Here is a 25,555-nt window from a genome sequence, read left to right as displayed (position 1 = left end):
TATAATATATTTCTTCAATGTATACCCGTTAATCATCTGCATTTCTTCTCGGTGTAGCATTTTTAATGGCCAGTAGTGTATATTGTCAGAATCTTGCGTCGTTAACAGCTCTGGAACGGCTACCAATTCATCACTGCGCGCTAAGCTATACGAGCAGGTCTTCCGGTCCATTTTGCCGATATGCGCAAAGTCACTCTCCGTCCGCGCGGCTGGAGTTGGAATACTGGCCGCAACCGGTCGCTTAAGCGTTGTCGGTGGTTGGCAGGCGGGCGAGTTCGTGGGCGGCGGTATTGTTCGGAGTGGCGGCTAACTCTGCAACCGCGCCACGAACTCGCGAGCCCACTGCTGGCAATGATTGCGATGATGGCGCGCAGCGGCTGCGGGCATTCAGGTGTCTGCTGACCGAGAGCTGATTGCGCGAGAGCGCACGCGCCGCCCGCAGCCGAATTTAGCGGCACAGTGCGTCGGACTTATCGGCGAGCGGACAGCGAGCACCAGTAGTTGCGCCTTTGTGCCTACTGAAGCGGAATCGAGGTACTGCACCAGGTGACGAGCGACGATAATCAGCACAGTTCTACTGTCCTAACTTGAAAAAACCTTTACTCACATTCAGTACCCCACCAGCGCGTATTGACGAAAGTTAGCTCATTGGACCAAAAATTACTAAGCCCCACTTCACGCCAGCACCGCCAAAGTCAGCCTCTACCCTCATATTGGTCTAAACTCGGCGAAGGAGAGACCGTACGTTTATTTACACTACTGGCCATTAAAATTGCTACGCCAAGAAGAAATGCAAAAAAAAAAAAAAAGGTTCAAATGGCTCTGAGCACTATGGGACTCAACTGCTGAGGTCATTAGTCCCCTAGAACTTAGAACTAGTTAAACCTAACTAACCTAAGGACATCACAAACATCCATGCCCGAGGCAGGATTCGAACCTGCGACCGTAGCGGTCTTGCGGTTCCAGACTGCAGCGCTTTTAACCGCACGGCCACTTCGGCCGGCGAAGAAATGCAGATGATAAACGGGTATTCATTGGACCAATATATTATACTAGAACTGACATGTGATTACAAATTCACCCAATTTGGGTGCATAGATCCTGAGAAATAAGTGCCTAGAACAACTACCTCTGGCCATAATAACGGCCTTGATACGCCTGGGCATTGAGTCAAACAGAGCTTGGATGGCGTGTACAGGTGCAGCTGCCCATGCAGCTTCAACTCGATACCACGGTTCATCAACAGTGGTGACTGGCGTATTGTGACGAGCCAGCTGCTCGGCCACCATTGACCAGACGTTTTCAATTGGTGGGAGATCTGGAGGATGTGCTGGCCATGGCAGCAGTCGAACATTTTCTGTATCGAGAAAGGCCCGTACAGGACCTGCAACATGCGGTCATGCATTATCGTACTGAAATGTAGAGTTTCGCAGGAATCGAATGAAGGGTAGAGTCACGGGTCGTAACACATCTGAAATGTAACGTCCACTGTTCAAAGTGCCGTCAATGCGAACAAGAGGTGCCCGAGACGTGTAACCACTGGCACCCCATACCATCACGCCGGGTGATACGCCAATATGGCGATGACGAACACACACTTCCAGTGTGCGTTAACCGCGATGTCGCCAAACACGTATGCGACCATCATGATGCTGTAAACAGAACCTGGATTCATCCGAAAAAAACGACGTTTTGCTAATCGTGCACCCAGGTTCGTCGTTGAGTACACCATCGCACGCGCTCCTGTCTATGATGCAGCGTCTAGGGTAACAGCCATGGTCTCCGAGCTGATAGTCCATGCTGCTGCATATGTCGTCGAACTGTTCGTGCAGATGGTTGTTGTCTTGCAAACGTCCCCATCTGTTGACTCAGGGATCGAGACGTGGCTGCACGATCCGTTACAGCCATGCGGATAAGATGCCTGTCATCTCGACTGCTAGTGATACGAGGCCGTTGGGATCCAGCACGGTGTTCCGTATTACTCTCCTGAAACCACCGATTCCATAGTGTGCTAACAGTCATTGGATCTCGACCAACGCGAGCAGCAATATCGCGATACGATAAACCGCAATCGCGATAGGCTACAATCCGACTTTTATCAAAGTCTGAAACGTGATGGTACGCATTTCTCCTCCTTACACGATGCATCAGAACAATGTTTCACCAGCTAACCCCGGCCAACTGCTGTTTGCGTATGAGACATCGGTTGAAAACTTTCCTCATGTCAGGACGTTGTAGGTGTCGCCACCGGTGCCAACCTTATGTGAATGCTCTGAAAGGCTAATCATTTGCATATCACAGCATCTTCTTCTTGTCGGTTAAATTTCGAGTGTGTAACACGTCATCTTCATGGTGTAGCAATTGTAATGGACAGTAGTGTAGGTTGAGATGTGGCTGTAGTTTTATTGCTGAACTAGTTGAGCACACGGCTTTGCACGGGTATGTACACCGACGGAAACATCGCAACACTAAGGAGTTGCGCGACGTAAACGAAAGTTGGCAGGCGTGTTTCTACATGTTAAAGATGAAGTCTGTTCAAATTTCGCAACATTCGGATAAAGGTGGTGCTAGTTGCGCCACTAAGAGGATGCAAATCATGTTTGCTTTGAATATACGCTGTAACGGTCCATGAGCGTTAATTATCTTTGAGATTGGGCGCCATTATCAAAACCGCACTGAGTTTCAACGAGAACAGGTAATAGGGTTACGAGAAACTGGGTGTTCCTTCTACGATATTACATAAAGACTTGGCAGGAATGTAGCCACTGTACATGATTGCTATCAGCAGTGGTCATAGGAACGAACAGTCCCAAATAGACCGGACTCTGTACGGCCACGTGGTACTACCGAGAGGGAAGACATTTACATCCACGTGGTTACTCTGCTGTTCGCAATAACGTGCCTGGAAGAGGGTTCAGTGTACCACCTTCAAGCTGTCTCTCTACCATTCCACTCTCGAACTGCATACGGGAAAAACGAGCACTTAAATTTTTCTGTGCGAGCCCTGATTTCTCTTATTTTATCGTGATGATAATCGTTTTACGGCGTATGACTGAGCAGCAGTTGCCAATTCAGTCACATAACGAACTGTTTCAAATCGGTTACTTCAAGGACAGTTTCCGAGTCAGATGCCCTGTAGCGTGCATTCCACTGTTCTCAAACCACCGCCATTTGCGGCTTCAGTGGTGTCAAGCGAGAGTTGTTGAAGGGCAGGGTCGATGTTTGTCTTTTCTGATGAAAACTGGTTCTTCCTCGGTGTCAGTGATGGTTGTGTGTTGGTTAGAAGGAGGCCAGTTGAGGGCCTGCAACTGACCTGTCTGCATGGTAGACACACTCGGCCTACATCTGGAGTTATGGTCTGGGGTGCGACTTCGTATGACAGCAAGAACACTCTCGTGGTTATCCCATGCACCACGACTGCGAATTTGTGCTTCAGTCTGTCATTCATTAACAGCATTCCAGTGCATGTTTTCCAACAGGATAACGCTCGTATACCGCTGTTGTAGCCGAAAATGCTCTGCAGTGTGTCTACATGTTGGCTTGGCCTGCTCGGCCACCAGATCCGTCCCTAATCGAACACATATGGGACATCGTAGGACGACAACTCCATTCTCATCCACGACCAGCATTAACTGTCCCTGTATTGACCGATCAAGTGCAATAGGTATGGAACTCCATCACACAAACTGATATCCGGCACATGTGCAACCCAATGTGTGCATGTCTGCTTGCTTGCTTTCAACATTCTAGCGGCTACACCGATTATTAATGTACCAGCACTTCAGATTTACAATGGCTTATCTCGCGTTTGCACTGACTTGATTTCTTGTAATGTTAATCACTTAAATATGCTACCTAGACAAATGTGTTCCCGATATGTCATTACTCGACATTAATGTTTTTGGTGTTGCGAATTTTTTTCCGTCAGTGACTTTATTTCAGTCTTCTACTAGACCATTTCCTCCTTAGATCTCCTTCTATCCCTTATACCCCTCTTTGTCCTGCTTCTTCCCTCTTTCTGTACCCAACTCCTGCTTTCCCTCTCCTTCTCCCCTCTCCCTGTCTATTACCATCTTCCCCTCTTTCAGTCCCTCTCTTCCTCCCTATCTCTCTGCCAACGTTCCCGTCCCCACTCCTCTTCCACTGCTCTCTGTTTATCTTCTCCTCTCCCATATCTGTGTACATCTGCTCCTTCCCCCTCTCCGTTTCTTCATCTCCTCCTCGCCCACTTCTCTCTCCAAGTTATCACTCCCAAATCAATAGGAAGTTGGTGGTTCTTACCCCCACAGTATTTCTTAGTTTTTGTTGTGGTCTTCAGTCCAGAGAATGTTTTGATACAGCTCTCCATGCTATTCTATCCTCTGCAAGCTTCTTTATCTCCCAGTACTTACTGCAACCTACATCCTTCGGAATCTGTTTAGTGTATTCATCTCCTGGTCTCCCTCTACGATTTTTACCCTCCACACTGCCCTCAAATACTAAATTGGTGATCCCTTGACGCCACAGAATATGTTCTACCAAGCGATCCCTTCTTCTAGTCAAGTTATGCCACAAACTCCTCTTCTCCCCAATTCTATTCAATACCTCCTCATTAGTTATGTGATCTATCCATCTAATCTTCAGCATTCTTCTGTAGCACCACATTTCGAAAGCTTCTATTCTCTTCTTGTCCAAACTATTTATCAACCATGTTTCACTTCCATACATGGCTACACTCCATACAAATACTTTCAGAAGCAACTTCCTGACACTTAAATCTACACTCGATGTTAACAAATTTCTCTTCTTCAGAAACGCTTTCCTTGCCATTGCCAGTCTACATTTTATATCCTCTCTACTTCGACCATCATCAGTTATTTTGCTCCCCAAATAGCAAAACTCCTTTACTACTTTAAGTGTCTCATTTCCTAACCTAATTCCCTCAGCATCGCCCGACTTAATTCGACTACATTCCATTATCCTCGTTTTGTTTTTGTTGATGTTCATCTTATATCCTCCTTTCAAGACACTGCCCATTCCGTTCAACTGCTCTTCCAAGTTCTTTGCTGTGTCTGATAGAATTACAATGTCATCGGCGAACATCAAAGTTTTTATTTCTTCTCCATGGATTTTAATTCCTACTCCAAATTTTTCTTTTGTTTCCTTTACTGCTTGCTCAATATTCAGATTGAATAACATAGGGGAGAGGCTAAAACCCTGTCTCACTCCCTTGCCAACCACTGCTTCCCTTTCATGGCCCTCTACTCTTATAACTGCCATCTGGTTTATGTACAAATTGTAGATAGCCCTTCGCTCCCTGTATTTTACCCCTGCCACCTTCAGAATTTGAAAGAGAGTATTCCAGTTAACATTGTCAAAAGCTTTCTCTAAGTCTATAATTACAGAAACGTAGGTTTGCCTTTCCTTAACCTATTTTCTAACGTAAGTCGTAGGGTCAGTATTGCCTCACTTGTTGCAACATTTCTACGGAATCCAAACTGATCTTCCCCGAGGTCGGCTTCTACAAGTTTTTCCATTCGTCTGTAAAGAATTCGTAATTTGCAGCCGTGGTTTATTAAACTGATAGCTCGATAATTTTCACATGTGTTGACACCTGCTTTCTTTGGGATTGGAATTGTTATATTCTTCTTGAAGTCTGAGGGTATTTCGCGTGTCTCATACATCTTGCTCACCAGATGGTAGAGTTTCGTCAGGGCTGGCTCTCCCAAGGCTATCAGTAGTTCTAATGGAATGTTGTCTACTCCCGGGGCCTTGTTTCGTCTGAGGCCTTTCAGTGCTCTGTCAAACTCTTTACGCTGTATCATATCTCCCATTTCATCTTCATCTACATCCTCTTCCATTTCCATAATACAGTCCTCAAGTAAATCGCGCTTTTATAGACCCTCTACATACTCCTTCCACCTATCTGCTTTCCCTTCTTTGCTTAGAACTGTGTTTACATTTGAGCTCTTGATATTCATGCAAGCGGTTCTCTTTTCTCCAAAGGTCTCTTTAATTTGCCAGTAGGCACTATCTGTCTTACCACTACTGATATACGCCTCTACATCCTTACATTTGTCCTCTAGCCATGGCTGCTTAGCCATTTCGCACTTCCTGTCGATCTCATTTTTGAGACGATTGTATTCCTTTTTGCCTGTTACATTTACGGCATTTTTGTATTTTCTCCTTTCATTCAGCCGGCTGGCGTGGCCGCGCGGTTCTAGGCGCTACAGTCTGGAACTGAGCGACCGCTACGGTCGCAGGTTCGAATCCTGCCTCGGGAATGGATGTGTGTGATGTCCTTAGGTTAGTTAGGTTTAATTAGTTCTAAGTTCTAGGCGAATGATGACCTTAGAAGTTAAGTCGCACAGTGCTCAGAGCCATTTGAACCATCCTTTCATCAGTTAAATTCAATATTTCTTGTTACCCAAGGATGTCTATTAGTCCTCGTCTTTTTACCTACTTGATCCTCTGCTGCCTTCACTATTTCATCTCTCAAAGCTACCCATTCTTCTTCTACTGTATTTCTTTCCCCTATTCTTGTCAATCGTTCTGTAATGCTCTCCCTGAAACTCTCTACAACCTCTGGTTCTGTCTCTTTATCCAGGTCCCATCTCCTTAAATTACCACCTTTTTGCAGTTTCTTCAGTTTTAATCTACAGTTCATAACCAATAGATTGTGGTCAAAGTCCACATCTGCCGATGGAAATGTCTTACAATTTAAAACTAGGTTCCTAAATCTCTGCCTTACCATTATATAATCTATCTGAAACCTTTCATTATCTCCTGGCTTGGCTTCTGCCATGTATACAGCCTCCTTTCATGATTATTGAACCAAGTGTTAGCGATGATTAAGTTATACTCTGTGCAAATTTTACCAGGCGACTTCCTCCTACGGTACGGCTGTCTCTATCGCTGAGGCATGCAAGCCTCCCCACCAAAGGCAAGGTCCATGGTTCATGGGTGGTGGGAGTATTTCTTTAAAGGTAATAAATAAAGTACACGAGTTCTGCGAAACTGTACAGATACTACTCGATCGTGTTGTACTGTACGTCTCCGAATAGCCCTGAGTAATGAATGGGTCTGTCGTTGATTCATAGCACGTTCTCACATGGTACAATGTAAATGCGATACAACAGAGCCGCCTTATGGACAAGTAAAGTAAACAAAACCTTATCATGACTTCCTAGTAATCAGGCTCGGCCTCCATGTTTAACCGGAAGGTGTGAACGAGCGGTTCTAGGCGCTTCAGCCTGGAACCGCCATATCGCCAGGGTCGCAAGTTCGAATCCTGTGTCGGGCACGGATGTGGGTTATGTCCTTAGGTTAGTTAGGTTTAAGTAGTTCTAAATCTAAGGAACTGATGTCCTCAGATGTTAAGTCCCATAGTGCTTGGAGCCATTTGAACTTCCACGTTTACTTGCAGGAAAATTTTTGGAAATTTGTGGTAAGTTCTTATGGGACAAAACTGTTGAGGTCATAGGTCCCTCAGCTTACGCACTACTTAATCTAACTTAAACTAAGGACAACACACACACACGCACACGCACACACACACACACACACACACACACACACACACACACACACACACGCACATATACATGCCCGAGGGAGGATTCGAACCTCCGACGGGAGGAACGACGCGGACCGTGACAAAGCGCTCTAGACCGCGTGGCTACCCCGCGCGGCTACTTGCAGGAAATGAAGAATGTACATAGAAATAAGCAGCAAGATACGTGCACCAATGGTACTTGTAAACAAGCTGGAAAACAGAAATGCTAGACGAATCGGTTGACAAATTTACTTCCATATCTCGTTAAAAGAAATGTTCAAATGTGAGTGAAATCTTATGCGACTTAACTGCTAAGGTCATTAGTCCCTAAGCTTACACACTACTTAACCTAAATTATCCTAAGGACAAACACACACACCCATCCCCGAAGGAGGACTCGAACCTCCGCCGGGACCAGCCGCACAGTCCATGACTGTATCTCCTTAAGGTGACTTCTCCGACACCAGGTTCCCTACCTCAAATTGTCCAGTGGCGCATTCTCTATGTCCTGTTAAATTTTTACACGCTGGGGAAACAGGAGCAGATTGCATCAATTCACGATTTTTAATTTTGAAACAGGCAGTATTTACAGCTTCCCTTTCTGTCACTAATGTCTCTAACTGAGCGTGCAAACATTTCCAAAAAATTTCCTGCAAGTAAACATGGAGGTTCAAATGGCTCCAAGCACTGTGGGACTGTCATCAGTCCCCTAGACTTAGAACTGCTTAAACCTAAGTAACCTAAGGACATCACACACATCCAAGCCCGAGGCAGGATTCGAACCTGCGACAGTAGCACCAGCGCGATTCCGGACTGAAGCGCCCAGAACCGCTCGGTCAGAATGGCCGGCTACTCGCATTATAAAAGTGGTGTAATGCATGGATGATGTCGTTGTTCATCTCCAACTGTTCCATCCACACATCGAAGAAGCAACGAGGGAAATAGAAGAAAGGTTCAAGAATGGAATTAAAGTTCAAGGGGAAAAAATATTAATGCATTCAGATCGTTTCGAGGTTAGGAGCTCGCTACACTCATTATGTGTGTAAGTACTGGGCTTACCTGGAAGGCAGGCGGAGGCGAGATGATGGGCGTGATGGAGGGGGGCGACATGGGCAGCGCGGGTCCGGCGCCGTCCTGGCGGTGCGGGGGCGGCGAGGGCGGCGAGGGCGGCGCGGGGGGCTGGAAGCCGGCGGCGAGCGGCAGGTAGGCGGGCCTCACGGGGCACTTGCCCGGCTCGCTGTTGCAGTGGTAGTCGGCCAGCCGCACCGTGGGGCGGCGGGGCAGCGTCGCGACGGCCGGCACCGCCGCCACCGTGGTGGCCGCCGCGGGCACCGGGGGCAGGCCCGCGCCGTAGCCCGCGCGCCGGCTCTCGTCCAGCGAGCGCTGCTGCACCTGCCGACACACCACTCCCTTCATTCCCTCTTCTGAGTTGCGCCAGCATCACGCTAACGAGGCGTTTGATATCACAACGTTCGGGAGTTACTACAAGGGTGAGCCTAGTGTAAACCTTAAATTTGTACACTACTGGCCATTAAAATTGCTACACCGAGAAGAAATGCAAATGATAAACGGGTATTCATTGGACAAATATATTATACTAGAACTGACATGTGTACATTTTCACGCAATTTGGGTGCATAGATCCCGAGAAATCAGTACCCACAACAACCACCTCTGGCCGTAATAACGCCCTTGATACGCCTGGGCATTGAGTCAAACAGAGCTTGCATGGCGTGTACAGGTACAGCTGCCCATGCAGCTCCAACACGATACCACGGTTCATCAAGAGTAGTGACTGGCGTATTGTGATGAGCCGGTCGCTCGGCCACCATTGACCAGACGTTTTCCATTGGTGTGTGATCTGGAGAACGTGCTGGCCAGTGCCGCTGTCGAACATTTTCTGTATCCAGAAAGGCCCGTACAGGACATACAACATGCGGTCGCGCATTATCCTGCTGAAATGTAGGGTTTCGCAAGGACCGAATGAAGGGTAGAGCCACGGGTCGTAACACGTCTGAAATGTAACGTCCACTGTTCAAAGTGCCGGCAATGCGAACAAGAGGTGACCGAGACGTGTAACCAATGGCTCTCCATACCATCATGCCGGGTGATACGCCAGTATGACGATGACGAATACACGCTTCCAATGTGCGTTCACCGCGATGTCGCCAAACACGGATGCGACCATCATGATGCTGTAAACAGAACCTGGATTCATCCGAAAAAATTACGTTTTGCCTCTCGTGCGCCCATGTTCGTCGTTGAGTACACCATCGCAGGCGCTCACGTCTGTGATGCAGCGTCAAGGGTGACCGGAGCCATGGTCTCCGAGCTGATAGTTCATGCTGCTGCAAACGTCGTCGAACTGTTCGTGCAGATGGTTGTTGTCTTGCAAACGTCCCCATCTGTTGACTCAGGGATCGAGACGTGGCTGCACGATCCGTTACAGCCATGCTGGTAAGATGCCTGTCATCTCGGCTGCTAGTGATACCAGGCCGTTGGGATCCAGCACGGCGTTCCGTATTACCCTCCTGAACCCATCGATTCCATATTCTGCTAACACTCATTCGATCTCGACCAACGTGAGCAGCAATGTCGCGAAACGATAAACCGCAATCGAGATAGGCTACAATCCCACCTTTATCAAATCAATTTTAATGGCCATTAGTGTATTTTTATATACCACCGATGAAGGACGCCTTGTGAAACGGCAGGGAAGGCCAAGCCGGCAGATTTCCTTCCATGCTGTGGGGCAACGAGCAGCAAGTTACGACGCGTGCTGTAGAGACGTGGAATGAGACCAGTATTTCTGGCCACCCTGAGATATGCTGCACCCTGTTAAGGACGAAGTAGTCTTCGTAGCCCCAATGTGTATGACGTTCCTGGCGGACGTAGCAGCATGTATATAGATCAAACTATATACCGAGCACAAGCGGCATATTAAACAAAGGGAGCTTGATAACTCGACCATAGACGAGCATTGCCTGGAAATGGATACAAAGTACTACCTGAAAAGGCGTGAGTCTTCGCTTATGCATCAGCACATTGCCATTCCGTTATAAAGGAGACAGCTGAGATTAGAATGAACAGCAACGATTCTAACAGGGAAACTCAATACGGCATGAGGACCAGCTCTGCGTATCGAAAGACAGCAAAGGAGGATGCTTGACGCTTATAGGGAGGCGGGACCCGCAGTTTCAAACGTGGTGCAGGCTTCTCCCGCCACCTGACGTCACTCGGTCCCGCGACGGACCGGCGCTGCTACGAGCCGCCCAACTTACCTGCCGCGCACGAGTCGTTTCGGCACTTGGAACTGGTGCTACTTCCACCAGTTAGCGATTTTTACTGGTGACGATGACGGCGAGGACAGCCATCGAACGCTCGAGTGCTTCATTTCAACTGGCGTCACTTGCGAACTCAGCAGATTTTGAAACTTCCTGGCATATTAAAACTGTGTGCCGGACCGAGACTCGAACTCGGGACCTTTGCCTTTCGCGGGCAAGTGCTCTACCATCTGAGCTACCCAAGCCAGGAAGTTTCATATCAGCGCACACTCCGCTGCAGAGTGAAAATCTCATTCTGGAAACATCCCCCAGACTGTGGCTAAGCCATGTCTACACAATATCCTTTCTTCCAGGAGTGCTAATTCTGCAAGTTCTGCAGGAGAGCTTCTGTGAAGTTCGGAAGGTAGGAGACGAGGTACTGGCAGAATTGAAGCTGTGAGGACTGGTCGTGAGTCGCGCTTGGGTAGCTCAGCTGGTAGAGCACTTGCCCGTGAAAGGCAAAGGTCCCAAGTTCGAGTCTCGGTCCAGCACACAGTTTTAATCTGCCAGGAAGTTTCATATCAGGGCACACTCCGCTGCAGAGTGAAAATCTCATTCAGCAGATTTTGTTAAAATCTGTGTTTCGCGCTACTGAAATTCTTTTGGCCTGAGATGCCCCCTTTGCCTGTGCTGGTCTCCTTTTTATGTCCTCCTTGCTTCGTCCGTGGTGTATTATTTGGCTTCCAGGGTAGCAGAAATACTTCGTGCACACCAATATTCATAATACGTTTATCACTAATCTCATTTCTGCTGCTCCTCTTTGCTTTCGTCTTTATTCGGTTTTGTCTCGAACCGTCTTCTTGTCATTGATGTCGCGCTTAATGGGAGACATTTTAGTGAGACGACTAGTTGTAATAGCATTTTCCAATTGTTACACTTCATTGGTCGATTAAAGTTCGGTACTACAACGGCAGGCTATATTTAATTTTTATACACGTCCACTCTCGTTTGTGCCACCCATTCATTCCTCCAATTGGCAGTCTATTTGACTAAGGCTTGCTGGAAAGTAATACCTCCTAGCGATGGAAGAACACGGTTTCTCTACCCGTCACCACAAAAGTAACGGATCAAATCGGCAAGATTTTAAGGAAAGATGACGTTCGACCGACTTTCAGACCAACTAAGAAAATAGGTCAAGCACTTCGTTCCGTTAAGGATAAACGTCCCCCTCTGTCTGCAAGTGGTGTATACAAGATTCCGTGTGGTAAGGTCTACATTGGAACTACAAATAGAAGTGTGAATACACAGTTGAAGGAACATAAAAGTCTTTGCGACTAGGGAAAACAGACAAATCAGCCGTGGCAGAATATGTTCTTCAGTCAGGTGATCACGTAGTGAAACTTTCGGAAACTGAAGTTTTATTTACTGTGACGAACTATTATCCATGGCGATATAGAGAAGCCATCGAAATATATAAACATGGGGATAATTTAACAGAAAAGAAGAAGCCATGAAACTCAGCGATATATGGACAGTGGTGCTACGGAATCGATGAGAAGTTTTATCTTTGACGTACTACGATCGATACTTATATTTTATCTTTGACAAGGTTTATCTCTGCTATCACGTATAATCCAGACCACGCCCACTTTCCACGGTATGTAGGCCGCTCTTCGACGTCCGACTCGTCAGTCGGCTAGACTCAGCACAACCAAGAGAACCTCCAAAGATGTCCAACGCAGCCTTGGACGAAACGTCAGGTATAGAAGAATTCCATGGACCACGGTCATACAACCCGGAAGAATTCTCAGCAGCTGAAAAAGCTTTCTAAACAAAACACACGTTTATTGCTCAACTTTGTCTCCCTGGCGTCAAAAACAGCACTTCCAGCGAGAGACCAGTCCGTTGATATCGTTACTATGGAATGTTTGACTTTGTTGACGGAGACACAACCTCATCTCACTATCAAATGAAATCCTCGAAGTTGTTCCTTATGCTTCGGAAACAGATGAAAATCGGATGGAGCCAAGCCGGGAGTGTATGGAGCATGATCGGTGTCATTGAACCCACGGCGTCAGATGTTACAGATATCGCAGCGCTGGTGCGTGGTCTGGCATTGAGTGCTTCATGTGTGGACAAATTCTTCGAATTTAAACTCGATTACAAAACTCTGGTTCTGTCGTACGGACGTACTTACGTTACACATCGCCATGTTACGCGCTACAATTCTGAGGCCTCTTGCAGCAGAGGGCTGCAGATATCTAGATTTGTAGAATAAATATGTTCATTGTCAATAACTTCCGTCTCATTAAAAAAAAAGTTTTAAGAGTTTTGTCGTAAAAAATTCGGAGGCTTTACGTTTCAGCAAACCCTTGTACAAAATGGCTGATACTGTCATCCAGTCAGCCAGCCCCACTGCAGGTTGCCTATATAACTGTTTCCAGGGGTAGCAAAAATTAGATTTTTAGGATTTTTTGTGAGTCTGCCGAATTTAAAAATTTAAGATGATGTCCTAATCTACTCTTTAAGAGCTATAATCTTCCCTTAAATGTTTAACACAATAAATCAATTATTGTAGTGAGACATTTTGTATGTATCTTGAGGCGTTGTAACTCACAGAGTGAAAATTACCCGGATTTTATTCATCCAGTACTTGAGAATGAGTGTTCTATCGACTTCCACCAAACCTTACACGTAATTTCAAACGGTTTCAAAAGTTTATCTTTCTGACGCTATCCACAAAACAATGAAAGAAAATATGCTTGTCGCATAGGCCTACTAGATTTTCGCTGCATCGAAAACTGTGCTTCAATTTATTAACGCACATTTTGCAGCAGATAGTATCCACATATGACACTGAATTAACCTGTAAAGTTATATCACTGAACAAGACATACACTCATGCTAATAAATTAAGGGTAATTGCAGAATGTGGTGCCACACAAAGCGGAACTAAACAAAACTGGTGCTAATAGCATAGGCACATAGGGAACACACACGACCCAGATCTGTAAGTCCACGGTATTGGTGATAAGCTGAGAAAACCGTCCCGAAACACATGTGCTACAAAACGCCACTGTTTCCCCCGCATGTTCCCCGACATCAATATGGGATATGATCACCATGCACACGTACACAGGCCGCACAACGGGTTGGCATACTCTGGATCAGGTGGTCGAGCAACTGCTGGGGTGTAACCTGCCATTCTTGCACCAGTGCCTGTCGGAGCTCCTGAAGTGTTGTAGGGGTTTGAAGACGTGCAGCGATACGTCGACCGAGAGCATCTCAGACGTGCTCGATAGGGTTTAGGTCTGGAGAACAGGCAGGCCACTCCATTCGCCTGATATCCTTTGTTTCAGGGTACTCCTCCACGATGGCAGCTCTGTGGGGCCGTGCGTTATCATCCATCAGGAGAAAGGTGGGACCCACTGCACCCCTGAAAAGGCGGACATACTGGTGCAAAATGACATCCACATACACCTGACCTGTTACAGTTCTTCTGTCAAAGACATGCAGGGGTGTAAGTGCACCAATCATAATCCCACCCCACACCATCAAACCACGACCTCCATACAGGTCACTTTCAAGGACATTAAGAGGCTGGTATATGGTTTTTGGTTCATGCCAGATGAAAACCCGTCGAGAATCACTGTTCAGACTATACCTTGAGTCATCTGTGAACATAACCTGGGGCCACTGTTTCAATGACCATGTACTGTGTTCTTGATACCAGGCTTTACGGGCTCTCCTGTGACCAAAGGTGAGTGGAATGCACCTTGCAGGTCTCCGAGCGAATAAACCATGTCTGTTCAGTCATCTGTAGACTGTGTGTCTGGAGACAACCGTTCCAGTGGTTGCGGTAAGGTCCCGAGCAAGGCTACCGGCAGTACCCGTCTGCGGGCACTGATGGTGAGATATCGGTCTTCTTGTGGTGTTGTACACTGTCAATGTCCCGTACTGTAGCGCCTGCACATGTTTCCTGTCTGCTGGAATCGTTGCCATAATCTTGAGATCACACTTTGTGGCACACGGAGGGCCCGTGCTACGACCTGCTGTGTTTGACCAGCCTCCAGTCGCCCTAGTATTCTACCCCACATAACGTGATCCATATGTGTTCTTTGAGCCATTTTCATCACACAGTCACCATTAGCACGTCTGAAGCGCCTGCACTCTTACTCGCTGCGCCGTACTCTGACATTCACCAACACACCTCTGTGTATGTGGACTGCTGCCAGCGCCACCGTGCGACGACCACAGCTCAAAAGCACCCCATGGTCATATCCCAAGGTGATTTAAACCCGCAAACCGCCCACCAGAGCTTTGGTTCACCATGTATCAGCATTATCCTTAATTTATGAGCATGAGTGTAGCTCAGGATATATAATGTCAAGAACATTGTGTTACCTGGAAAACTATGCGTTTTATGCATGAGAGTTCGATTCTTTAAAAACTCGAGGGTGGGGGGAGATGGTTACTGATAACCTAATAATTTGTATATTTACTTTATCTTTTTAAAGAGAGGAATTGCTGTCTCCTGTACTCCATTTATACTGATGTGATGAGTATAACTAACAAGCCACAGGTATGGGGAACTATTTGATAAACCGAAACAATAACATCAACTGGAATAATAGAATCATTGTGCGCAATTTTGGATTTAATGACTATGTGTCAGAAATTTGATTCACATTTACAGTGTGTTTCCCAAACGATGCCAAGTGTTGCCTCCGGCAATGTGCGTGGATCAATAGGCGGTCTGCGATTACTGCATAACGCTCCAGCCTGATGCTCGGATACTGCGGCCAGCGTCGTATATCAGTGCCTACAGAGAATGAAACCAGCCAGGTCAGATGCCTGCAGGCAGCGGTGGGCAAACGGGTGACGTGCGGGCAGTCAGGGAGCCGGCCTGTAGAGTACACGGATAGATGAACACTGCTTCCAGTGAAATTTGCACCCAATCAGAAATCTGCGCACAGTATTGCTGGAAACTACCAGCTCATTACGTCACAGCCTACCTGTACCCTGAGTCCTCGTTTCACCGAACACGCTCCGCTAAGCCTGCAGTGCTATTACCATGCAAATGACAAGGAACGTAAACAAGACATCCTGCTGCTGGAAAAAGTACAAGAGTATCGCCAATTGTCGACATAGCGTTCTACGATGTGCCTCCGTACATACGCATGTGGCACTTGTTCTGGTTGTTTTAATGTTTAAATCTTGCTCTTACTTCTGTTATGATGCTACTCTCTCCTAATGTGAAAAGCCATTATGCATTGTCACTTATAATTTTTATGTCACTTATTTGGTTATGAATACTCCATCCTGTTAAAGTACATGGTAGATCAAAAAAATGTACACACACTTTGAAATTGGCTATACAAACCATACAGTTTGAAATGACAACAGTTTGCTATACGTCATTTCCCATTTGGAAGGATTTAATTATACTTTAAATAGGTCGTTTGTATGAGTAATTACAAAGTCAACTGAGAGTTTAGGGGGACTCTTCTCGGTTAAGGGGTGTAGGACGTCAAAAGGGCCGACTTGGAGCAGGAGAGGCATCACAGGACATTTTAATTTCCAGTGTTTATACTTTTACAAATAAATTCATAAAACTTTCTCAGCATCACCAGGAAGGATTCATAATTCACTCCCATACCAGTGGAAGTTCGAAAACATAAAGAAGTAATATTTTTTACACGTGAAATTTCATCATTTTTTTCACTTACTAATGGCTGCATTTGTTGCTATAGGTACACTTTTCTTCATAAGTAAGAGAGATGGTTCTATGAATTTTGCACAGCATACAAACCATACTTAAAGGTGTATGAAAATCATGCCGTATGCTACGTGTATATTCGTTGTTTTTAACCACAAGGGCCTGAAATGGCATTAATGAGAAATCGAAACTGTTTTTGTAAATAAAACAACAACTGAAAACATACGGTTGTTTGGTCATTTTTCCTTGGTAAATAAGACATGGAAACAACGACCTTGCCGCAGTGGGTAACACCGGTTCCCGTCAGATCACCAAAGTTAAGCGCTGTTGGGCTGGCTAGCACTTGGATGGGTGACCATTCGGTCTGCCGAGCGCTGTTGGCAAGCGAGATGCACTCAGCCCTTGTGAGGCAAACTGAGGAGCTACTTGATTGAGAAGTAGCGCCTCCGGTCTTGTAAACTGAGATATGGTCGGTAGAGCGGTGTGCTGACCACATGCCCCTCCATATCGGCATCCATAGCCGACCGGAGTCTAGTCTAGTCTCAAATAAAAGATAGCAGTAGCGTTGTGACACGCCGATGTCCGTGTACAAAGTGAGGCCATGGGGCAAACACGACCGACATTCGACAATCGAAAAAGCAGTCTCAAATATTATTGGAAGTTCGAAAACATCAGTGAAGTGCAACGGGACTGGAGGCAGAAATACATAACTGAACCACCAACATGCATAAGCATCGCTCGGCTTTGCAATAAGTTCCAAACTGCTGGAACAATTATGGATATGCATAAGGGAAGTTCAGGGCGCCAACGCACTGCAGCAACGGAAGAATCTTCCGCTGTGGTGTTAGATGTATTCGCACGCCCACCACTGAAATCAGCACGACAACGTGCAACGTGCTTGTGAAACAGGCATGAGTAGGGTAAGCATAAGTCGTATTTTGCACACAGTGAAATGGAAAGTTTAGATTGCTCAATTACTACACGCGGTGTATGAAGACGATCAAGACAGAAGAAGCCAGTTTAGTAAATGGTTCCTTGTGCAGGTTGAACATGATACTAATTTTGTTTGCCATGTGGTGTGCTCCGATGAGGCACAATTTAAATTAAATGGCACAGTAAACAGGCACAAGTGTGCACTGGCGAAATCCTCATGTTTATGTCGAGCGAGCGGTCAATGCACCAGGACTTTATGTCTGTTTCGGATTATCACCAAGGGGACCTTTATTTACAGAAGGTACGGTTGGTTAGTAACATGAGTTATCTGGAGATTCTGGCCTCTAATTTGACCAACCATTCGTGCTTTGTTTGGTGACGAACCTTTTGCTTCCAATAAGATGGCGCTCTGTCCCACTTTCATACCGATGCACGCCTATCTGGCTAGCAATATGCCGGGTCGTTGGATTGAACGACGGGGATGCATTGAGTACCCGCACGTTCTCCTGATTTGACGTCACATGATTTTTAGCTGTGGGGCACCTTCAAAAACGTAGTGTACGGCAGGAAACCAACCACACTAGCAGAACAACGCCATGAAACTGAAACGGCTTGTCAACCAATTCATGTAGCTGCTCTGCGAGATGTGATCATGAATGTACAGCATCGTGCTCAGAAGTTTCTGGAGGTTGCTGGTTTGCTGTTTGAACACTTACAGTAATTATTTCACTTTGATTCATTGTATTACTGCTGATATAGGTAAGCTCATCCTTACCAAAGTATGTACACATTTCTTTGATCTGCCCTATATATCTTACTTATTACAATTTTATAATACTCAAGTTTCAGCAACTGACAATAACTCAGTGATATTCAGGATTATCCAGGAGTATTGTTCCTATTTAATTCTCGCACCAAATCAAAGATGAGTGAATAGATGTTAGTGTCAGTGGTGCCGAGATACAGCTGAAATAGCTGTAGAAATAACACCACTCCTCAGAATGACGTCAAATTGCAACGGAATATTATCGGGAGCGTATGGCAGATGAAAAAAATACTGTGAATTGATCAATAGATGGCACTGTATGTGTCAGAATACGTAGATGAAAGCACCTGTCATGCGCACGACCCATTGAAGTTGGAATAAACACGCCGGGTTCAAATGGTTCAAATGGCTGTGAGCACTATGGGACTTAATATCTGAGGTCATCAGTCCCCTAGAACTTAGAACCACTTAAACCTAACCTAAGGACATCACACACATCCATGCCCCAGACAGTATTCGAACCTGCGACCGTAGTGGTTGCGCGGTTCCAGACAGAAGCGCCTAGAACCGCTCGTCCAAACCGGCCGGCAACACGCCGGGTACACGGCTTTTCCTCCATTCGCGTCTGCGACGTTCGGCGTGACTGTCTCAATGCAGGGTCGCGCTGTGCTTGTAAAGCTGTATTACAAGAATTATGACTGTGCACACATCGCTCGGCAGAAGTTCCGTACACTCATAAGTTTAGAAAAAGCCGTTGGTCGGTTGACTGCCGTGGGTCTGGAGAAAATGATTCGGAAATTCGAAAGATGGGATTTTTGGTGTGCAACCTGGTAGAGGGAGGAAGCGAATTGATTCGACGTCAGTGGAAGCAGTGGTCAAAGTAATGCAGGAGGAGAAGAGTGGTGGTATGCAAACGTGTAGTGCACGGGGAATTGCCCGAACGTTGGACATACCCGTGAGCACGGTACTTTACTACCCATTCAAAATTACACATTTTGCTTCCTGTTGCTCTGTCAGCAAGAGAAACCTTTGCTTTATAATTTCTTGCTAGCATGGAAGTGGACAATGATGGGCAGTGGAAGATTTTGTGGACTGACGAAGTCCACTCCCATCTGCCACGATTTGTCAATAGACAGATGTGGAACATGGACAACGGAAAGTCCACATTCTAATCAACCAGTACCACTTCATCCCGAAAAGGTCACAGTGTGGTGCAGGTTTACGGCATCATTTATCATAGGGCCATATTTTTTCGAGGAGATAGTTGCTCCCGGTCCCATTAGCTGTGCCGTCACTGGTAAGCGCTGTGAGTGTTTTTGCGCAACCACGTCATTCCAGCTCTCCAGCAGCGTGGATGTGTGGATGGGATCATTTTTATCCAAAATGGCGCATCTCCGCACATTGCAAATCCACTTAAGAAGCTGCTGAAGCGCCATTTCGGAAATGCTAGAATTATCAGCCACCATTTCCCTACAGCCTGTCCGTCCCGATCACCTGATCTTAATCCGAGTGTCTTCTGGCTGTGGGGCTGTCTGAAAGATGATGTCTTCAGTGCTCCGATTGCAAACTTAGCTGCATTGAAGGCTCGCACTGCGCAACACATTCTGAACGTGGTCCCGGAAACATTTCGATCAGTTGTGGAACATGCTGTTTCTCGATTTCAGCTTGTTGAATAGCATACTGAACATGGTTTGCGCCAGTCACACGGAAATTAATTACCTGATCTGATTTTGGTTTATGCTTTTTATGCGGTTTTTGACCTCATGACAATTAAAAACCGATGTGAGTGATGCTTTTTATGCTGGTTTAGGCCTCAGGACAATTAAAATCGATTTTTCCCATCCGATGTTATATGACCTTGCCGTGGTGGATGGGCTTAGTAACTAACAGTATCACACCGGTACACTCAAACACACTGAGTAGTACAGTTTGTTTAACGTCAAACGTACACCTTAGGCATTGTTGTATGATTCATTTGTCAGTTGTAATCTCCCACTACTAAATTATGTTGCCTACAGTGCCATCTATTGCTACATTTTCTAACTATTTATTTTTCTTCTTCCATACGTTTTTTCCCTTCTCCGGAATTATTCCGTTGCAATTTGACGTCATTCTGACCAGTGGTGTTATTTCTACAGCGTTTTGAAAGTTTAATTATAATCAGCCTGTATACTGATGACCTTGAGAACAATGTTCTAGTGTCTTCAGACACTTTGCAGGTGACGTAGTTACTCTATAATGAGGTACTATCTGAAAAAAGCTTCAGTGGTGTCTTGATAAGTGGTGAAAAGACTCACCATTTGCTTTATGTGTTCAGAAATGTTAAATTGTGCCCTCACAATACGAAAACAACGTAATATTCTATGATTATACTATGAACGGGTCACAGCTGCAATTGGTAAACTCGTGTAAGTACGTACCTAGGCGTAAAAATTTTTAGGGATATGAAATGGAACGATTACATAAGATCAGTTGTAGACAAGTTCGTTGGTAGAATAGTAGGGAAATGCTATTGGTCTACAAGGCAGACTGCTTACAAAACGGTGGTGTTATCCATTGAAAAATGTTGCTTTAGTGTGTAGGACCTTACTAAACAGGACTAACAGGAGATATTCAACGTATACAGAGAAGGCCAGCACTAATGGCCACAGGTTTGTTTGACCCATAAGAGAATGTCACGGAGGTGTTGAAGAAGCTGAACTGGCAGGCGCTTCAAAAAATGGTTCAACTGCTGAGGTCATTAGTCCCCTAGAACTTAGAACTAGTTAAACCTAACTAACCTAAGGACATCACAAACAGCCATGCCCGAGGCAGGATTCGAACCTGCGACCGTAGCGGTCTTGCGGTTCCAGACTGCAGCGCCTTTAAGCACACGGCCACTTCGGCCGGCTCAGGCGCTTCAAGATCGAGGGAAACTACTTAGTAAGTTTCAAGAACTAGGTCTCAATGGTGAATCGGGGAATATGCTACAACCCTCTACTTAACGATCCCGTAGGGATCGTGAGGACAAGGTCACAGTAACTACAGGACCCACTGAGGATTCCATCGTGCTTGAACCCCACTGGAACGTGAAGAAACCTTAATAACCTGTGCAATGAGAAGTACATTCTGCCATGCACTACACGGTGGTTTGCACGGTATGGATGAAGACGTAGAAGTTGGATTATTGTTACAAAGAAAATTTTTTCTTATTTTTAACTCACTAGGAATGTGAGAAGAAGCCACATAGTTAATGTGACAGCGCATGATATGTACATTGCACGTGCCATATTCTGATCCACCCGCTATACACAGTGTGTCTCAGTTAGCTTAGGACTACTTGTGCGAAATTCCAAACTGCAATGCTATCTCATTGTGAGCTGTGGTGTTACGATCCCCGAAGTTTCAACAACAGTTGTGTGGAGGTTCAAAGATCTAGCTTCACTGCAGCAAAATGGTTCAAATGGCTCTGAGCACTATGGGACTTAACATCTGAGGTCATCAGTCCCATAGAACTTAGAACTACTTAAACCTAACTAACATAAGGACATCACACACATCCATGCCCGAGGCAGGATTCGAACCTGTGACCGTAGCGGTCGCGTGGTTCCAGACTGAAGCGCCCAGAACCGCTCGGCCACTCCGGCCGGCCACTGCAGCAGGCGTTCTGACCACGAACGTAACAGAATATGCCTGACACTTGTCGGAAAATGGCGGTGGAGCAGAGAGGCAACGTGAAGTTTTTTGAGTCCACCAGCCTTTGTGGCCGAGAATCTATCGAAACCGACCCGAATAGTGAGACGCAGGTTCCTGGTCGCTCCCTGACGACAATGAGTCAACCCACAAAATGAAGACTGTTCGTGAGTTTTTGGTCAGCAAATGGATCATAGTTCTCGATCACCCGCCGTACTCGACGGATTTGGTCCCAGCCAACTTCTTGTTGTTCCCAGAATTGAAGTTGACAACAAAGGACACAATTATGGTGCAAATGAGGACATCCAAGAAAATCGTACTCCTGTAGTGAATGCAATTCAAAAAATGGACTACAGAGTCTGTTTCCAAACAATTTCAAAACGATTTTAGATGTGTGTTGATTTAGGGTAGAAGCTGAAGGGTCGGTGGAGCAGTTTATTGCTCTGAGATTTATTCCACCTGATTATCATTATGATTAAACCGATTGCTGGAATATGATATAGCACGAATTGCATACTATTATTAATGTATCGGTGCCATTGGTTAGCCACTTGAGAGCCTTCGTGCCACATACACTCCTGGAAATGGAAAAAAGAACACATTGACACCGGTGTGTCAGACCCACCATACTTGCTCCGGACACTGCGAGAGGGCTGTACAAGCAATGATCACACGCACGGCACAGCGGACACACCAGGAACCCCGGTGTTGGCCGTCGAATGGCGCTAGCTGCGCAGCATTTGTGCACCGCCGCCGTCAGTGTCAGCCAGTTTGCCGTGGCATACGGAGCTCCAACGCAGTCTTTAACACTGGTAGCATGCCGCGACAGCGTGGACGTGAACCGTATGTGCAGTTGACGGACTTTGAGCGAGGGCGTATAGTGGGCATGCGGGAGGCCGGGTGGACGTACCGCCGAATTGCTCAACACGTGGGGCGTGAGGTCTCCACAGTACATCGATGTTGTCGCCAGTGGTCGGCGGAAGGTGCACGTGCCCGTCGACCTGGGACCGGACCGCAGCGACGCACGGATGCACGCCAAGACCGTAGGATCCTACGCAGTGCCGTAGGGGACCGCACCGCCACTTCCCAGCAAATTAGGGACACTGTTGCTCCTGGGGTATCGGCGAGGACCATTCGCAACCGTCTCCATGAAGCTGGGCTACGGTCCCGCACACCGTTAGGCCGTCTTCCGCTCACGCCCCAACATCGTGCAGCCCGCCTCCAGTGGTGTCGCGACAGGCGTGAATGGAGGGACGAATGGAGACGTGTCGTCTTCAGCGATGAGAGTCGCTTCTGCCTTGGTGCCAATGATGGTCGTATGCGTGTTTGGCGCCGTGCAGGTGAGCGCCACAATCAGGACTGCATACGACCGAGGCACACAGGGCCAACACCCGGCATCATGGTGTGGGGAGCGACCTCCTACACTGGCCGTACACCACTGGTGATCGTCGAGGGGACACTGAATAGTGCACGGTACATCCAAACCGTCATCGAACCCATCGTTCTACCATTCCTAGACCGGCAAGGGAACTTGCTATTCCAACAGGACAATGCACGTCCGCATGTATCCCGTGCCACCCAACGTGCTCTAGAAGGTGTAAGTCAACTACCCTGGCCAGCAAGATCTCCGGATCTGTCCCCCATTGAGCATGTTTGGGACTGGATGAAGCGTCGTCTCACGCGGTCTGCACGTCCAGCACGAAAGCTGGTCCAACTGAGGCGCCAGGTGGAAATGGCATGGCAAGCCGTTCCACAGGACTACATCCAGCATCTCTACGATCGTCTCCATGGGAGAATAGCAGCCTGCATTGCTGCGAAAGGTGGATATACACTCTACTAGTGCCGACATTGTGCATGCTCTGTTGCCTGTGTCTATGTGCCTGTGGTTCTGTCAGTGTGATCATGTGATGTATCTGACCCCAGGAATGTGTCAATAAAGTTTCCCCTTCCTGGGACAATGAATTCACGGTGTTCTTATTTCAATTTCCAGGAGTGTAGATTGTATCAAATCGCTCGCGCAGCGGGCCAACGTCCACCTAACATTTGTTACCTGTCGTAAGCACCCCAAACCACTACCTTTATATTTCTCGAAGATGTTTGGCATTCAAAAATAGTCCTGCTCTCCCGCTCTCAATGCTACTCACTGTAAGCAATCTTGGCAAGCAACAAATCAACAAAGTAATATTGTAATGAAAAAAGGTGTTGCAGCAAATTAGAAGACGAACGTACCTTGATTGATAAAATATAATTCAGAGGCGCAGTGTCCTCCAATAAAGCACATATTACAACTGCAAGGCATTCCTATTACAGTAATGTTTGGCACCTGTAGTTATTCCGAGAACACAAATGACAGAGTATCAGGCTAGCGTCTTCCCTTAGGCGCCGTATGATGACACCTCTCATTTATGTTCATAAATTATCTTCACAATTAATCAATCTCTGTCCTTCAGAGCAATGCAATATTCGTTAGCCGCTCCTAGAACAACCTGTCTTCTCTTTACGTACATAGAATTTAGATACCGGGTTCACTCAGAGTTAAACAGTTAATTTTGCACTACCACACAGGACTTCTAATGATGCAGCAACAACAAACACTCGCTCGCCTGAATATTACTATCTCACACAATGAATCTGGCATACAGTAAAACTCTGAAGGCTTTTCGGAAATTCACACCAGCTCCGAGGCATAAAAGAAATCACTTTCCCATTACAATGAGACTGCATCTTGATTGTGATACGCAGTTCTACCGTTGTTCTAAAGTTCGTCACGGTCCCAATGAGGCTTCGTGTCACAGAATCAAAATCACTGCCTCACGTACGCGTTTACTGGTGTATTAAATTGCGGAATAGCCTGCCGCTACTCAAGTTCTGTTCCAGACACTCTGACAGTGCCTAGAAAGCCATTTGTACTGTAAAAGTACTTACTGACCGAATAAAGTTAGCATTTCATTGGAGCGGTTAGATACGGGTCTGTCCCCCATAAAGGACACAGAGTAACTCTACAGAGCGAAAGCGCCAACGTCAGAACTAGCGCTCGCCTCCCCTTCATTCGTACCTCCGCGTCGATTATTAATCACGTTGTTACTCATTTTCTAAGGTAATGAAAGAAAATAGCATATAAGAGAGGAGATCGTTTTCTTACCCCCTGTCCTCAATCACGTGCTTCAGACTACATTTGAAATACTTTTTTCTTAACCTGAAGGGTTAAGAATAACTGGAAATATTTTCTCTCGATGCCGATATCTCACAATAACGCCATCTTAGTTCTACAGGGGCGTTCCCCTCAGCATTCACAATGCCACCTACTTTCTGATACCGGAAGGGTATTGTTGTTGGTTTGTGGTGTTTTAGGATGCAAAAACAACTATGGCCGGAAGGGTATTACTACGCTGAAATTGTTATAGAAGGTACTAGAAACCTACCATTTTCTCGCGCAACTGGTACACCCATCTACATCCGGCCACATCAACCAGTGCGTCTTCCCACTCGGGTGACTCAGAGCCTTCTATACTGATCATTCGACGTATGCCTGCCCACTGCCTTCTGCATACTCTCATATACAGTTACTTTGTTTAATAACAAAAGTATATTAATTCACGTCACCTTATGGTTGGCGTGAATAACTTTGGTTTAAATCTGGGTGAAGCCCTTACATTATTATTATTTAA

The 25,555-nt window shown here is 46.3% G+C and overlaps 1 protein-coding gene across 1 annotated transcript in view; it reads right to left on the bottom strand.

Annotated features, from left to right (window-relative positions):
- LOC126235490 (uncharacterized) overlaps positions 1-25,555 on the bottom strand; it is a 586,979-nt gene that overhangs the window by 127,256 nt on the left and 434,168 nt on the right. The window contains exon 3 of the mRNA XM_049944210.1: positions 8,594-8,926. Within this exon, the coding sequence (XP_049800167.1) occupies positions 8,594-8,926 (333 nt within the window). The remainder of the gene's footprint in view (positions 1-8,593; positions 8,927-25,555) is intronic.

This window comes from Schistocerca nitens, chromosome 2, assembly GCF_023898315.1.
Source record: "Schistocerca nitens isolate TAMUIC-IGC-003100 chromosome 2, iqSchNite1.1, whole genome shotgun sequence".
NCBI classification, from domain to species: domain Eukaryota; kingdom Metazoa; phylum Arthropoda; class Insecta; order Orthoptera; family Acrididae; genus Schistocerca; species Schistocerca nitens.
Note: the sequence above shows the minus strand (reverse complement) of the source record. Positions and strands in the feature narration are given on the sequence as shown.